This window comes from Rhinichthys klamathensis, unplaced genomic scaffold (genome assembly GCF_029890125.1).
Source record: "Rhinichthys klamathensis goyatoka isolate OS25496 unplaced genomic scaffold, OSU_Roscu_1.1 h1tg000350l_1, whole genome shotgun sequence".
NCBI classification, from domain to species: domain Eukaryota; kingdom Metazoa; phylum Chordata; class Actinopteri; order Cypriniformes; family Leuciscidae; genus Rhinichthys; species Rhinichthys klamathensis.
Genome location: NW_026606862.1, coordinates 1,256,838 through 1,272,888, shown reverse-complemented (window position 1 = coordinate 1,272,888; position 16,051 = coordinate 1,256,838). Strand labels below are relative to the sequence as shown.

The window sequence follows — 16,051 nt, the reverse complement described above, 5'->3', positions numbered from 1 at the left end:
ATTTATCGCCCCCCAGGTCAACTGGGAAGCTTTGTAGAAGAGCTGGATGTGTTGCTGTCCTCTTTCCCTCAGGATGGCATCCCACTTGTAGTCTTTGGCGATTTCAACATTCACCTAGCGAAGCCGTATGCAACAGACTTCATCTCTCTCCTAGCCTCTTTCGATCTCAAACGGCTCATCACCATCGGTACTCACAAGTCAGGCAACCAACTGGACCTGGTTTACACACGCAACTGTATCACAGCAGGGGCGATTCTAGGATTTTTTCAACTGGGGGGCACAAGAGGGGCCACAATTATTACAGAGGGGCCATTCTTATGTTGTGTATTTATGTAGAACTGTAGATATCCAAATCATTTCAAGTTAAGTAAGCTTTAAAATCAGCAATAAACAGTGATACCCTATTATCTTTTAATAGCAGTTATTCACTGCTCAAAATCAAAACAATAAAATGCAATTTATATTTACTTTTCACTTTACAAAAGTGAAACAAAAACTGTAATAAATAAAATAATCCAATGTATTAGTGTACAACTCACAAATAATAATAGAACAGCCTTATTTATATAAATGCATAATTATATTAATCATTCATATAATAAATACACAATTAATGAATTCATATAACTGTAATAAAATTGTAATAAATCTTTTTTAAATCCTTGATTATGCGGCGATGGAATATGCAGGATATTTATGCAATTTTATGTGATGAAATTGCGGGAACTTGCAAAAACTGCGGTTTGATGAAAAAGAGAGAAAAAGTGATTCCCTAACACCCTGTTCTCACTAGGCTACTATCTTAATGTAAAGAGCTATTTCTTATTACTTCCTATGATAAGCAAGCATAACTACATCACAGAAAGTGCTGGAATATTTAATTTTGTTTTATTTCAGACCTTAATAAACACATGGCTCAAACTTACAAAACATTGATGAGTCAAACAAGTTCTGTAGCTTTACAAAAGGAATATGCTACAACTTCTGTAAAAATGAATAAATAAAATATGAAAAAATTTTTCCTGTTTTACAGCTTTTCAATGATGTTCATGTCGCGTAATTACGTCACTTCATAACGTTCCCATGGCAACAGGGGGAAACGGCTGCTCTCGTGTGGAGCAAACGCAACATTTTTCAACTTTCTGCTAAGATATATGTGACTTTCTTTTTTGCAACAAAAATGCGGGGATTATGAAATCATACAAGCCCCGCATATTTTGCGTGGAAATCGGCAATTTATACGGCAAAAGTGCGGCGTATTTGAAAAAATGCCCCCGCATAAATGACTTTGGCTGATTATGCATTGAATCATGCGATCGCATAATCGCGTTGTTCTGGAGGGACTGAAAGGTGATGTTCATAATAATAAATTCTAGATGGAGTAGCAATTGGCATTTTACAGCACCCTATGCCAATTTTGGGAACATGCCATGATAGCTTACAGCAACCTATTTTTGTGAAATCATACTCGAAATAAAAAAATATTGCAGGACTTGGGACTTTCAGACAACTGTGAACATCTATACTTTATTTTTATGAAATAAAGATATTTTATGATATTTACAATATTTCAGTTAAACTGCACTTGAACAATAACTTTTATCTTACTTCTTAACAGTTGGACAAAACAAAGTGTTCAATGTATACAGATTACATCTAGCCTACAGTAATTTTATACAACAGACATTTTATAAAAAAAATATATCAATAAAACCTAAATCAATGTATTCGGTATTGGACATCAATTTAACATTGACATTAGATGTTGAATTTACATTGAATTTTGGTCACCCGACGTCGCAACTAAAATTTAACCAAATATCAACGTCTTATGACGTTGTGTGCCTGCTGGGAATAATCTGTTATGTCTCATTTAACAGACGCTTTTATCCAAAGCAACAAGTAGGAGAGCATTTAACACACACTCGGCACAATCCTGCGCGACGAGGTCCATACGGGTTCTGTTGTCTTACACGTCTTACTGCGTTACAGCAGGTTAAATCATAACAAGGAAACTTTACGTGTGATTCATGTCATCGCGACATACTGTAACACATTATACTTACAGTGTGTGTCAAAAAAATGATGTAATCGTCCTCTGCTTTTTTTCTGGGGTGCATGCATGGAATACATTAGACGGCCAAACTGAATAGATTAGACGGCCAAACAAACTGCAACTAAACGAACACGAAAATTCGCAAGAGCAACAAGAGGTTTGAAGCTCATGGCAGACGCGCCCAATAGATGCTTCGCGCTGTGATTGGCTGAATGTTAGTTCACTCAAGTCTAAGTAACAAATCAGAGAACACGGGCGGAAATATTGGCGCTGGGTCAAAAAAAATGAAAAAGAAATAGAAAAAGCTCTAGCTCGCTATTCTTGGTCCTCGTTGAGAAGCATCGCGACGCGGAATCATGAATTATTCTACTACAAACTGAAAGATTATGATTTGAATTTTTGAATGACAGACAAGTAGAAGGGTGGGGGCACACTGGGGGGCCAATCAGCTTTCAGGAGGGGCCAGTGGCCCCATGGCCCCTCCCCTGTCTACGCCACTGTATCACAGACAACATTTTGGTGAAACCTCTCCAAGTTTCAGATCATTTCCTCATTACTTTCAATCTACAACTCACTACCCATGCTCCACCAACCTCCCCACCATTTACTTTCAGACGAAACCTGCGCTCACTTTCTCCATCCCATCTTTCCTCTGCTGTGTCATCTTCACTTCCCTCACCCTCACATTTCTCATCTCTGGATGTGAATACTGCAACGGATACTTTATGCTCCATCCTAACCTCTTCTTTAGACAATATCTGCCCTCTCTCCTCTAGGCCAGCACGCACCACTCCCTCCAACCCCTGGTTATCTGAGGTTCTTCGTGAACACCGGACCGAACTCAGGGCAGCGGAGAGGAAATGGCGCAAATCAAAAGACACATCTGACCTCAGTAGGTATCAATCTCTGCTCTCTGCCTTCTCTGTTGATGTTCACGCCGCAAAATCTTAATATTTCCACAACAAGATCAACAGCGCCTCTAACACACGTTCACTGTTCAAGACATTCAATTCTCTCCTCTGTCCACCTCCACCACCACCCACCTCCTCTTTAACTGCTGATGATTTTGCTAACTTCTTCACTAACAAAACTACCACTATCAGCAGTCAGTTCTCAGCACAGGAACCCAGACTAAGCTCTCCCACAGCCAATAACCTTCTCTCCTCCTTCACTCCACTAACCGAGGAAGAAGTATCTAAACTTCTCCTCTCCAGTCATCCTACCACCTGCCCTCTAGACCCCATCCCCTCACACCTTCTACAAGCCATCTCTCCCACACTTCTACCAGCTCTCACACACATTATCAACTCATCCCTCCACACTGGCATTTTCCCTACAGCATTTAAGCAGGCTCGGGTAACTCCTCTGCTTAAAAAAATCAACATTAAACACATCACTTCTAGAGAACTACAGACCTGTCTCTCTCCTACCATTCATTGCGAAAACACTTGAACGAGTTGCTTTTAACCAAGTATCATCCTTCCTGTCTCTGAACAACCAGCTGGATGTCAACCAATCTGGCTTCAAGAAAGGACATTCAACTGAGACTGCATTGCTGTCAGTCACGGAAGCCCTGCGGATCGCAAAAGCTGCTTCCAAATCATCAGTTCTCATTCTACTGGACCTGTCTGCTGCCTTCGACACTGTGAATCATCAGATCCTCTTGTTCGCCCTCTCATCACTGGGCATCACTGGGCATCACTGGAACCTCCCTCAACTGGTTTGAGTCCTATCTCACAGGTAGGTCCTTCAAGGTCACATGGAGAGGTGAGGTATCCAAAGCACATCAACTGACCACAGGCGTTCCTCAGGGTTCAGTTCTCGGACCGCTCCTCTTCTCCATTTACACCACATCACTGGGACCTATCATACAGGCACATGGTTTCTCTTACCATTGCTATGCTGATGACACCCAGCTCTACCTCTCATTTCAACCAGATGATCCCACAGTAGCTGTACGGATCTCAAGCTGTCTGGCGGACATCTCGGCATGGATGAAGGAACATCACCTGCAGCTCAACCTGGCAAAGACTGAGCTTCTCGTCCTCCCTGCCAATCCGTCTCTACAGCACGACCTCACTATCCAGCTAGATTCTTCCTCAATCACCCCATCAAGGTCGGTCAGAAATCTTGGAGTAATCTTTGATGATCAGCTGACCTTCACAGACCACATTACAAAGACAGCTCGATCATGCAGGTTTACTATGCACAACATCAGGAAGATCAGGCCTTTCCTAACTGAGCATGCAACACAACTTCTCGTCCAGGCCCTGGTCATTTCTAGGCTTGATTACTGCAATGCTCTTCTGGCTGGACTTCCATCATGTGCAACTAAACCTCTACAAATGATCCAGAATGCTGCAGCTCGTCTTGTCTTCAACGAGCCCAAAAGGGCCCACGTCACTCCTCTGTTCATCTCTCTGCACTGGCTACCACTCGATGCTCGCATCAAGTTCAAGGCTTTGACGCTTGCTTACAGATTGACCACAGGCTCAGCTCCCTCCTACTTCCACTCACTACTACAAGTCTACATCCCTACCAGAAGCCTACGATCGGTCAATGAGCGACGGCTCGTGGTACCATCACAGCGGGGCACAAAATCACTCTCCAGAACATTCTCATTCGCGGTTCCATGCTGGTGGAATGATCTGCCCACCCTCATCCGGAATGCAGAATCCCTGACAACATTCAAAAGACAACTGAAAACTCATCTCTTCCAGGAGCACTTAACATAAAAAATAAATAAAATAAAAAATCCTTTCCTCTAAATCCTCGCTTGCCTGGCTTATGCTACTCCGAGCTATGTCTGAACTTTGTATTTTGAGCACTTCTTGCGTTGCTTTTGCCTCTTCACGATGACTCGCTTGGTTTAGTCCTCAGTTGTAAGTCGCTTTGGATAAAAGCGTCTGCTAAATGACTAAATGTAAATGTAAATGTAAATACAATATTAAAAAATATTTACATTTCATCAGATTTAAATGCTTTTTTGACATTAAAACCCTACATGTTGCATCTATCATCGATGGAAATATCAAATTATTTGGAAGCATTGCTAGAGTGTGACTATTGTTTTGTGGTAATAGAAATGGTTTATTAACAGGGTTAAATTAGGATACACTTGAAATAGAAAATAGTTTTTAACAAACTGAAGTAAATATTTAAAAGAAATATTACTGAATTTAATAAATTACCATCCAGAAAAATTACAAATGCTGCTGTTTCTTTCATTTCATCATGTCAGTCAGAAAAGCAATCAATGAGTTTGGTTTGAATTGTTTATTATTATTCTTAAAGCTGCCCTAAAAGGATGATTATTCATATGATGACTAGAGATAAACAGCTCTGAAAAACAAAAACTCTAAAATAACATTGTTTTAGTTTCATTTCAACAATGCTGTAAATAATTAGAATGAGAGTCAACACCTAAATTAAATCATTTACAGCTTTTGGGGTTATAATGTACAATTAATGAAGTTTTCAGTACCATTCACTTTACTAATATACATTATGCTTTGTGATATTGTTAGATAAATAGAGACTCAGGGGTTTTTACAGGATAAAATAATGAACTGAACTAAATTAAAAACTCTTAAGTTGGAAAACCAACATGAGATTGACCCCTCACACACTAACAGAAAATTAAGTTTCTTTCAGTCAGTTGTGTGTGCCTGTTGTTCAATCTGACACAGAGACACTGAAGAACCATTATAAACCCCAAATCCAGCATAGAGGGGTTCAGTGAATGTGGTGTTGAATGTGTGTAAGAGTGTGAGTGTGTGTGTTTCAGAGATGATGTAGAAGGACAGAGTGCCGGCCGACACGTCCAGATACACTCCTACTCTTTTAGAGTATAAAGGTGCAGATATATCAGTGCTCTTATTGTTGTGACAGACAGTATATCTATTATTAATGCAGTACAGAGTCCAGGATTTATCATTGTATCCAAACCAACAGTTGCTACCACCTTTTCTGCAGATTCCTTTATGAGTCACTGCTATATCAACCCAGCCGCTCCATTCAGCCTCCCAGTAACAGCGTCCAGTCAGACTCTCTCCACACAGAACTTGTTCAAAGCCATCAAATCTCTCTGGATGATCAAGATATGACTGTTTTTCTTTCATATATGTAACTTTTTTGTTCTTCTCAGACAGAATGAGATGAGTATCTATGGTGTTTGGATCCAGTGTGAGATCACAGGCATCTGAACATAGAAAGAGACAAAATTTATAACAAAGCTTCAAGCAGCAATACTAGATTTTAAGGGGCACAAGTGTATGTAAAATCTTTGAAGGAACAACTTTCATGTCATTTAGACAAATATTCAAAAGTAAAATTGTATTTAATTTTTCGTTTGTTCAAAAGTAGATATTTTTGCATGGTTTTTTTTTTTTACATTTGGTATGGACTTATAAATGATTGCTCAGGTATACTCAGGCCAACGTTGTGATGACAGACTAAGTTTTGTTTTATTACATCAGAGTATTGAGTTTTGAAGATGTAGCATCACAATCTACTCGTAATGTTGTGTGCATTTGTGTGAGTTTGCAGATCAGTTTTTTGAGAATGGCGTGGTTAGTCAAAAAGCTTTGAACAACTTTGTCTCAGGTAATACATGCCCAAATTGTATTACAGTTTTTCTCGATTGCTTAAACACATTTCTTGAAACTACGCCTCGTATTCTCAAAACAGTAAACACAAATCCATAACGTCTCACCCAATTCCCCAAACATCCTATTTTCATGTCAAAATGAAGCTCTACACTCGAAACCATTCACTCTTGCTGAAAAACCAAACTTTGCCCTCAGACAGGACACACAAGCCCTCAAAAACACACACACTACAACATAGTCTTACACACTGGTGCTATAAATTCAAAACAACATTTCCAAAACTGGTAAGTCATGTTGCTTGTGGTCCATCCATCTTTTTTTTTTACTCGCTCCCACTCTTACGTAAGATGTGTGTGAGCATCATATGACAGTAAAAGAGCACACACAAACCTTATTCAAATATGGAATTGTATTGGAATGGTAAAGAGTGTGGGTACATGCCTCCACTCAAGGATACAATATGATGAACAAGTCTAAGAATGTTCCACATATGGTTGAAATACCATCATTGGCCTAGAAAGATAACATTCTGGGAGTCAAGACTATAAAGGAGAAAGGATGCCCTCCCTTCACTGTCACACTCTGCAGCCGCTCTGTGTGACTGTACGAATGCTGGCCTTTTCTTGCAAGAACATAAACCTCATCAAAGACAATTGGAAAGTTTGTCTCTTATTCAGTGATAGAAATCTGTTTGCCACCACACCTCCCTGAAGGCTCTGATGATGGAGGCGACGGTGAAGCGACTCAAATTTGTCTGTACTCGTTGCCCAGCCTCCCTCATAGTCATACCATGGACAAGGACATGGCCAACTAAAGTGGCTTGAATTTCATCTGAGACTGCTTGTCTTCTTGCCCTTGCCCTTCCTCCTCCTCCTCCTCTTCCTCCGCCTCTTCCTCATCCTCCTCCTATTCCTCATCCTCCTCCTATTCCTCTTCCTCCTCTTCCTCCTCCTCCTCTTCCTCCTCCTCCTCTCCCTCTCCCTCCTCGACATCTTGCTTAATTTCTCTGTGGATCCATTGTTCCAAAACTCAGTAAACTGATTTTTATCTTTTATAAAAGATTGTATAACCTTTTATCTATCTATTGAAGGATCTGACTGATGTGTGTTCAATTTTGACTCTTAGTGTTTTCACCTGGGTAATTGTGTGCTAACTGTGCTGAAGCTGTGCTGACTTGAGTGAACAATTTTGAATGCTAGTGCTTTCTAAATGACCACGTGGTGTAGGCAATGAGAAATGAAGGGATTTGTGTGTAGAGTTTTGCTGTGACAGTTCAACAAATCTGACTAATGTGTCAAAACAGGGGAATAGTGTTCATAGTTCAGTGAAATGGGTGTGCTTTTTGATAAATGGCATTATGGTTTTGAAATTTTAGTTCAAAAGCCTGGTTATAGTGTTTAAGCAATTGAGAAAAACTGTAATCAAACTGTCTAGGGGAAAAGGAGCATAAGAAATCAGACGTAACAATTTGTTTCAGTGATCTATCTTTGACAAAATGGATATGTGAGTGTATGTAGACCTACATTTGTGTAGACCTGCTGTAACTCTGGACTTCCCCCCATGATCCATGCTACAAACACATGAACACACACATTAATGTATATATGCACCATACACATTTAATCTCCATATATTTCAAATAAACACAGAACTGTATGACAGATTTAGAACCCACATACTTGAGTATCTGCAGTGAGCAGTTTGGATCCTTCAGTTTGCCAGAGAGCAGCTGTACACCTGAAACTCCTGGGTGATTGTAGCTCATATCCAGCTCTCTCAGGTGAGAGGGGTTTGAACTCAGAGATGAAGACACATAACCACAGCCTTCCTCTGTCACCATACAGCCTGACAACCTACAGATGGATAAAAAAAATAAGGACAGCTAAAAATACATTTTCATTATATTAGACTCGCTGAGTGATCTCTTAAAGTCTTACCTCAGTATCTCTAGCAGACAATTTGGACTCTTCAGTCCATCCGAGAGCAGCTTCACTCCTGAATCCTGCAGGTCATTGTTACTCAGATCCAGTTCTCTCAGGACAGAGTTTGAGGATTGAAGAGCTGATGATATCATTTCACAAGGCTGAGCAGTGATATTACAGACAGCAAGACTGAAAGAGAGAAAGAATAATTTTTTTAAATCTGTTTATTGAAAAGATATACCAAACCAACAATAGTCAATAATGGTTACTGGATTCTCATACAGTTTTCCTAAAGTTACGGTTAAGGGCAATTCTAATGGTATTTATATTTGAATTGGTAGCAAACTAAGCTCTTTACAAACCCTGTTTCTATGAAATTGCAGCACCATACACAAACCACAAAGATAATTCAGAAATATATGCATTCTGTACTCACAGAGCTTTCCTGCAGTTGCTCACAGCTGGTATCAGTCTTCTTCTACCCTCATCTGATGTGTTGTATTTCTTGAGGTCCAGCTCATCCAGCACCTCCTCTGACATCTGAAGCATGTAGGAGATTGTTGAGCAGTGAGCAGGAGAGAGTTTCTTCTCTGAGTGTTTGTCTGACTTTACAAATTCCTGAATCTCTCTGGAAAAAGTCTGATCTTTCACTTCCAGCAGACAGAGAAACAGATTGATGGATCTTTCAGTGGAGAGTCCATGTCCATCATTGATCTTTTCTTTAATGTACTGTGTGGTTCTCCTGATGCTCCCTGAGCTGTTCTCTGTGTGTGTCAGTAGATCCTGTAAGAGTCTCTGATTGGACTCCAGTGAGACACCCAGCAGGAACCGCAGGAACAGATCCAGATGTCCCTTCTCACTCTCAAGAGCTTTATCTATTGCATCCCTATGCAGATTATGTATCACATCACAAAACGTGTCAACATGTTTTATTGCATGATGGTAAAATACATAAAAAGCAGCGAGAAACTCCTGAACGCTCAGGTGAATAAAGCTGTAGACTGTCCTCTGATGAATCACAGATTCCTCCTTAAAGATCTCAGTGCAAATCCCAGAATACACTGAGGCGTCAGTGACGTCTATGCCGCTCTCTCTCAGGTCCTCCTCATAGAACATCACATTGCCCTTCATCAGCTGATGGAAAGCCACTTCAGCAAGTTTCACAATCACTTCTCTGTTGGACTGCAGGAGTTTCTCTGGATCTCTCTCTTCATACTTCTGATTCTTTGTGTTGATCTGAATCAGCAGGAAGTGGATGTACATTTCAGTCAGAGTTTGAGGGATTTCTGCACTCAGATCTTCTTCCAGGAGCTTCTGAAGCACAGTGGAGGAGATCCAGCAGAAGACGGGTATGTGGCACATGATGTGGAGGCTTCTTGCTCTTCTAATGTGTGAGATGATTCTGCTGGCTTGATGCTCGTCACTGATTCTCTTCCTGAAATATTCCTCCTTCTGAGGATCACTGAATCCCTGAATCTCTGTCAGACGGTGGATGTATTTGGAGGGGATCTGATTGGCTGCTGCTGGTCTGGAGGTGATCCAGATGAGAGAAGAGGGAAGCAGATCTCCTTTCATGAGCTTTGACATCAACACACCCACTGATGAAGTCTCAGTCACATCAGAAACTACCTGAGCGTCTGAAAACATCAGTGTGATTCTGCTTTCATCCAGACCATCAAAGATCAACACAACTTTACACTCCTCATAAATCTTTGAGTCCAGATCTTGAAGTTCAGGATGAAAGTCCAGCAGAAGTCTATGAAGACTGTACTGATGATCTCGGATCAAGTTCAGCTCTCGAAATGGAAGAACAAACATGAAATCTACATCCTGATTGGCTTTTCCCTCGGCCCAGTCCAGAATGAACTTCTGCACAGAGACGGTTTTCCCGATTCCAGCGATGCCTTTAGTAAGAACAGTCTTGATTTGCTCTTCCTCCTCACATCCTGGTTCAGGTGAGGCTTTAAAGATGTCATTGCAGTAGATTGGAGTGTCTTGTGAGTGTTGTGTTCTGGCTGTTTTCTCCATCTGTAAAACCTCATGTTCTTCATTCACTCCTTCTCTCTCTCCCTCTATGATGTAGAGCTGTGTGTAGATCCTGTTCAGGAGGGTTTGCTTCCCTTGTAGTTTGATTCCCTCAAATAATCTCTCATATTTGATCTTCATGCTAGTTTTGTGTTGATCCTTGACTCTCTGTAGTTCATCATCCAGTATTTGGTCTCCAGTCTCCACCAGCAGGGCTGCTTGTGTGTCATCCATCATGAGGTCAGTGGTCTCTGTTACATATCTGAAGTCTAAAGGACAATCCATGGACCTGAGAGTCTTCACAGACACACTGCTGGGTTCTGGAGACTCAGATTCCTGTCTGCTGCTGATGCTGACAAAAACAAAAAACAGCATTGTAAAAAGGTTTGTTGTTGTTGTGGGAAGAAGGAGACGGAAACCAGCGAACGTTCAAAAACTTTTGATAATTAAATAAACAAATACAAAATGAAAGTAAAGACGGCAGCACCTCACGGACGACTGCTGGTACACATAATAAAACAAAACACAACATAAGTCCAGGCCTGGTCCACTCTCTCTCTTCACTGTCGTCGTTCCTCCTTTTTTGCTTCTGCTCCTCTGTGAGAGATACGAGACCGGTGCGTTGCGCAGGTGTCAATCACAACTCATGGTGGTGGCCCCTGCACCACTGCTCAAGAAAGTTGGTGATCTGGCCCTGGTTGTGGATGGCTGCCTCACAGATTCAGTAACTGAGACACTCATTCATGCCTTTATCACCTCCCGTCTGGATTACTGCAATGGTGTCCTGTCTGGACTGCCCACTAAGGCCCTTAACAGACTGCAGTATGTACAGAACTCTGCTGCCAGGGTTCTAACCCACACAAAGCCCTGGCAGCATATCACTCCTATCATCCAACAGCTACACTGGTTGCCAGTCAAGTCACGCATCACCTACAAGATCCTCCTGCTCACTTACAAATCTCTACATGGACTCTTACCAAAATACCTCAGTGACCTCCTCCATCCCTATACTCAGTCACGTTCCCTGCGGTCCTCTGACAAGGACCTGCTGGTCACCCCCCGCACCAGGTTGCGGACTTTTGGGGACAGGGCTTTCTCTGCAATTGCTCCCATACTTTGGAACAATCTACCATTCCACGTCCGCTCTGCCCCATCCCTGCCCATGTTCAAAATGCACCTTAAAACATTTCTTTTCACAAAGTCTTTTGACCCCTAACTCCTCTCCCAGCCCCCCCCCCCCCTCCCCCCTCCACACACACACACACACACACATTTGTTAAGCGACCTTGGGTACCATGAAAGGCGCTATATAAGTACAAGTTATTATTATTATTATTATTATTATCAATCACGCCACTCGTCCTGCTCGCTACAATTATCATCATTATTCATGGATTGATTACTCTTCAGAGAGACACCGCTTGATCCAGGATATGGAGAACTCATTTTAGAGGCAGTGCCCTCTTCGTCTCTCTTGACATGGAGACTCATTTTAAAGTCACTGTCCTTCAACTCTTACTTACTCTTACAAATGAGTGTTGAGAAACTGATTACAGACCTTTAATTTGAAAATACAGAGTTTAACATGTTGTAACCAACAGTATTTTTGGAAACTGCAGAAACTCCTTTGATATCTCATTACCTTTATCATAATTTGATAAAGTAAAATATAGTTAATTCTAGTTTAAACAAAGATGGTTGTTTAAAGGGTGTATTTAGAAACCATACCCTCCCCACAAACACTTAAGCTGAAATGGTTCTGTTGGGGATCAGGGTTCTTTATTCCTGCCTTCTTGTGCTTTGGTCATCCTAAACACAATTGCTTTTACTTTAAAAAACGAAAGAGACTGTGAAGTTACATTTCTGCCCAGACAGACACTGTCACATGCCAAAAAAACACATCATCTGGAAAGAGGAAGAGACACTCAATAACAGCAAAACACACACATAATGATGGGCAATTAACACATCATAGAGGATTGTGCAGATATTTCACAGAACTTCTGTTTTGTGTTTATGTATTTATTCGGTTTTAATAATCAATTATTATTTATTAGCATATTCCGCTTGTTGGTAAAACCCCAATTAGAGGCTATAAGATTTACAAGTAGATGGCATTAATTTATATGAATGAAAATATATATTAATATCCAGGTCAGATATTAATTAGTTTAAATTGATTCATATTCATATGAATGTGGTGAGTATAACAGAATTTAAACTCTAATTTCTTATAGTTTCTTCAGATTTAAATTTTTGCTACATCAGTGTGTGAATGTAGGATCTGAAAATATTGAAAGTTGAAAATATATAACAAAAACTTTATGAAATCTGAACTAAATTTCCTAAAGTAATTTAGCTTTAGTTATTATTGTGATCAAAGCTGTTTAAAGATCGCTATTGTATGGACATAAGAGTTTAACCAAAAATCACATCAAAATATAATTATCCTGATTTAAAATATAATTTAAGGAAGAAAAACAAAACAAGAAAAAAATAGAAGCTCATTTTTATGACTACACGGTTAAATGAAGAAAAAGTTTTGGACTTACCAAAATATGCGGCCGTTTAAATCTCCAGTTCTAACAGGTTTAAAGCCTTGGCATTGATAATCTTTCATCCTCTTTTACTTTCACTTCCCTCCGTCTGAAAAGAATCATACTCCATCTAGTGGTGCAGAGCATCATCACATTCTCAAAGCAGTTATCTTTAAGATGGTTTAGGTGATTAAACACACACACCGTATGCATTAAAGTTGTATTGGATTACTATAAATATTATTTAATAATAGCTTTTTGCTGTCAGTTACCAGTACTGTGTGTTACTTCTGACCTACCTACAGTTAAAACTGTCTAAAATTACAACATGACAGTGAATGTGTCACGGCATGGTGCAGACAGAAGAAGACAAAAGGCAGACTGATCTCATGAAATGGCGTATGTATGACACGCCAATTCGTATTTCCATTTTTGGCGTGCTATCAACACGCATAATCGCTTTTCAGCGTGTTTATCAACGCCTTTGACTTAACGTTATATTAATGTATTATGTATATATAAATATATGACCTTCCCCAACCCCGTCCCTAAACCTACCCGTCACTGGGGTTAATACCATTTATGAGTCTTCTCCTACCATCCTAGGAAAAGAAATATCGCTCCACAGATGTAGATATAGATTTTGCTTCGTTTTGCTCGGACATTTTACGGCGTACACATACACGCGGAATCACTCGGACATTAAATGGCGTAGACATACACGCGGAATCACTCGGACATTTAATGGCGTAGACATACACGCGGAATCACTCGGACATTTAATGGCGTAGACATACACGCAAAAGATTTCGGCGTGGACATACACGCGGATAGGTCAAAATGCGTATAGATAACACGCCACTTGAATTGAAAGTGGCGTGTATGTTTACGCAAAGTCATGATGTCATGTTGCAAAAGGCAAGAGCTCCAATGCAAATACTTTTACTCAGGGCCGGCGATTGCTATAGGCGAACTAGGCGATCGCCTAGGGCGGCAAATGTGTTGGGGGCGCAGGCGCCCTCTAGTGTCTCCCTTTGCCTACTTCCCATTAATTATAGAATTAGAATGACAAGCGAAATAAAACATGTTTATTAAACATGATCATCATAAGGCGCCCCTCAGCCACACGTTTAGTTACTTGTCAACTTGATTATTAGATTGAATTGATGATTATTGTCGATCATTTCCTAATGGGGGAGGGGGGAGTTGCGTTGCGTTGCGTTACGTTACGTTAGGTTAGGCAAGGCAAGTGCTGGCGCGTTGATCGAAAATGAAGCGGTCAAAACCCTCTGGTGCACAGGGAAGAAAAGGAGAAAGGAACAAGATAAAAAGAAAGCCCAGTATAAAGTCTTCTCATCTCAGCCATTAAGGTGTCAAACAAAATAAATTTACTTAGTATTGTGCAAAGGCATGTACTGGCCATCGGGACTATACGGGGAGATTCCCGGTGGGCCGACGTGCTTTTTGGGCGGATACATCTCGAATACTTTTATATATATATTTTTTTGTCTGAACGGCCCACACAACTCGTACATCGGCGGCCCATTCGTTTTGTTTTGTTTAATTGGTGGCGCTGGGTTATAACTTGCTTTCAAGTACTATGTGTACAAAACTTATTAGGCTATGAAAGTTTCCTTTATTTTTATTATTGTATTTGTTTTACAATATATGGCTATTACTGTCATGGGATTAATATTATAACTATTATTATGCAGTAGTGTAATGTAGACAGACACTGTAACAAAATAATAATAATAAACCTTTATTTTTTAAAGCGCCTTTAAAAGCAGCTTCTCAAAGCGCTGTATAGGCCTAAACAATGGGCAATTGTTAAAAAAAAAAACTCAATCTCGCCTAGGGCAACCAAAGGGCTAGAGCCGGCCCTGCTTTTACTAACAAATAAACTTCAGGCAGGTACAAACAGGCAGTATAACTCACGCAACATACGACTAAACAAAGACGACGACCGACAAAGACAAGCTGAACTGAAGCAAACTAAATACAGAGACTAATGAACCATAATGATGTGAAGACAGGTGACACAGATGATGATAACGAGGGACAGGCTGGTAAGTGAGGGAGTGAATACAGGTGTGGAGATGAGGAGGATTCTGGGAAGTGTAGTAAAGAGACTAAGACAGACTGGTGCAGACGAAGACTGTGACAGAATGTGATTCACCATGTGCAAAGATTTATTGAAGAAAACCAGTAACCCAGTGTTACACAGTGCAGCTGTTACATTAAAGAGACATTTTCACCTGATCTGATCATTTCAAGTTATTTTCACTGCTGAAACCCAATGACGTTAGTGATTCAGTCACATAAAAAATGAGATCATCTCACATTAAGCACAGTAAAGAACAAAAAAGCAATACAATTAAAACCACTGCAAAATTGAGAAAACTGATTCATGACACTATTAAAAGTTACCATATAATGTCATGATAACCCAAACCAGAATAAGACTTTTTAAAGAAGTGGTACATTTACATTTATGCACTTGACAGACACTTTACAAATTACATTGCATCCAAAATATACATATAGTGGAATGGAACATTAAAAAAATAGGTAACACTTTACAAGAAGGTTCATTAGTGAACATTAGTTTTACCTGGTCAAAAACAGCTCTGTTTTCAGCACGCAGTTTCAGTGCATATGACTGTAAATGATAATGAGCTTTGCTGACTCCGCCTCTCTGTTCTGAGCGTACACCGTTTGTAACACAATAACCATAACGCGTTGTTCAGTATAAACGTGGGATTAGGAATTATATTGAGAACATCATACATAGAAAACATGCCGTAATGTACCCTGAGTGTAAACCTTAGACACATTCATTGTGAAGCGTGCAGCTAGCGATTTGCAAAGATTAATATAAATATTAATATAAAGTTTAAT

At 40.2% G+C, this 16,051-nt stretch overlaps 2 protein-coding genes across 2 annotated transcripts; both read right to left on the bottom strand.

Annotated features, from left to right (window-relative positions):
• Positions 1-5,553: 5,553 nt before the first annotated feature.
• On the bottom strand, positions 5,554-8,506 carry LOC130068973 (stonustoxin subunit beta-like). The gene is made up of 3 exons (XM_056232631.1): positions 8,346-8,506; positions 8,190-8,236; positions 5,554-6,257 (listed from the first exon to the last, which is right to left on the bottom strand). Exons 1-3 carry the CDS (start codon positions 8,504-8,506, stop codon positions 5,707-5,709), a joined length of 759 nt encoding a protein of 252 aa, XP_056088606.1. The 3' UTR covers positions 5,554-5,706.
• Positions 8,507-8,599: 93 nt separating this feature from the next.
• LOC130068946 (NACHT, LRR and PYD domains-containing protein 12-like) lies at positions 8,600-10,941 on the bottom strand. Its single transcript, XM_056232603.1, has 2 exons — positions 9,025-10,941; positions 8,600-8,777 (listed from the first exon to the last, which is right to left on the bottom strand). Exons 1-2 carry the CDS (start codon positions 10,896-10,898, stop codon positions 8,600-8,602), a joined length of 2,052 nt encoding a protein of 683 aa, XP_056088578.1. The 5' UTR covers positions 10,899-10,941.
• Between the last annotated feature and the right edge of the window lie 5,110 nt (positions 10,942-16,051).

What these genes read in the sequence shown, in the direction of transcription:
- LOC130068973 (XM_056232631.1), bottom strand. Translation starts at nt 8,506, where the DNA reads ATGGTGACAGAGGAAGGCTGTGGTTATGTGTCTTCATCTCTGAGTTCA. An exon ending in TGCTCACTGCAGATACTCAA is followed by an intron (nt 8,237 to 8,345) that starts GTATGTGGGTTC and finishes ATGTGTTTGTAG; the next exon opens with CATGGATCATGGGGGGAAGT. An exon ending in TACAGCAGGTCTACACAAAT is followed by an intron (nt 6,258 to 8,189) that starts GTAGGTCTACAT and finishes TTCTATGTTCAG; the next exon opens with ATGCCTGTGATCTCACACTG.
- LOC130068946 (XM_056232603.1), bottom strand. Translation starts at nt 10,898, where the DNA reads ATGGATTGTCCTTTAGACTTCAGATATGTAACAGAGACCACTGACCTC. An exon ending in AGCAACTGCAGGAAAGCTCT is followed by an intron (nt 8,778 to 9,024) that starts GTGAGTACAGAA and finishes TCTCTCTTTCAG; the next exon opens with TCTTGCTGTCTGTAATATCA.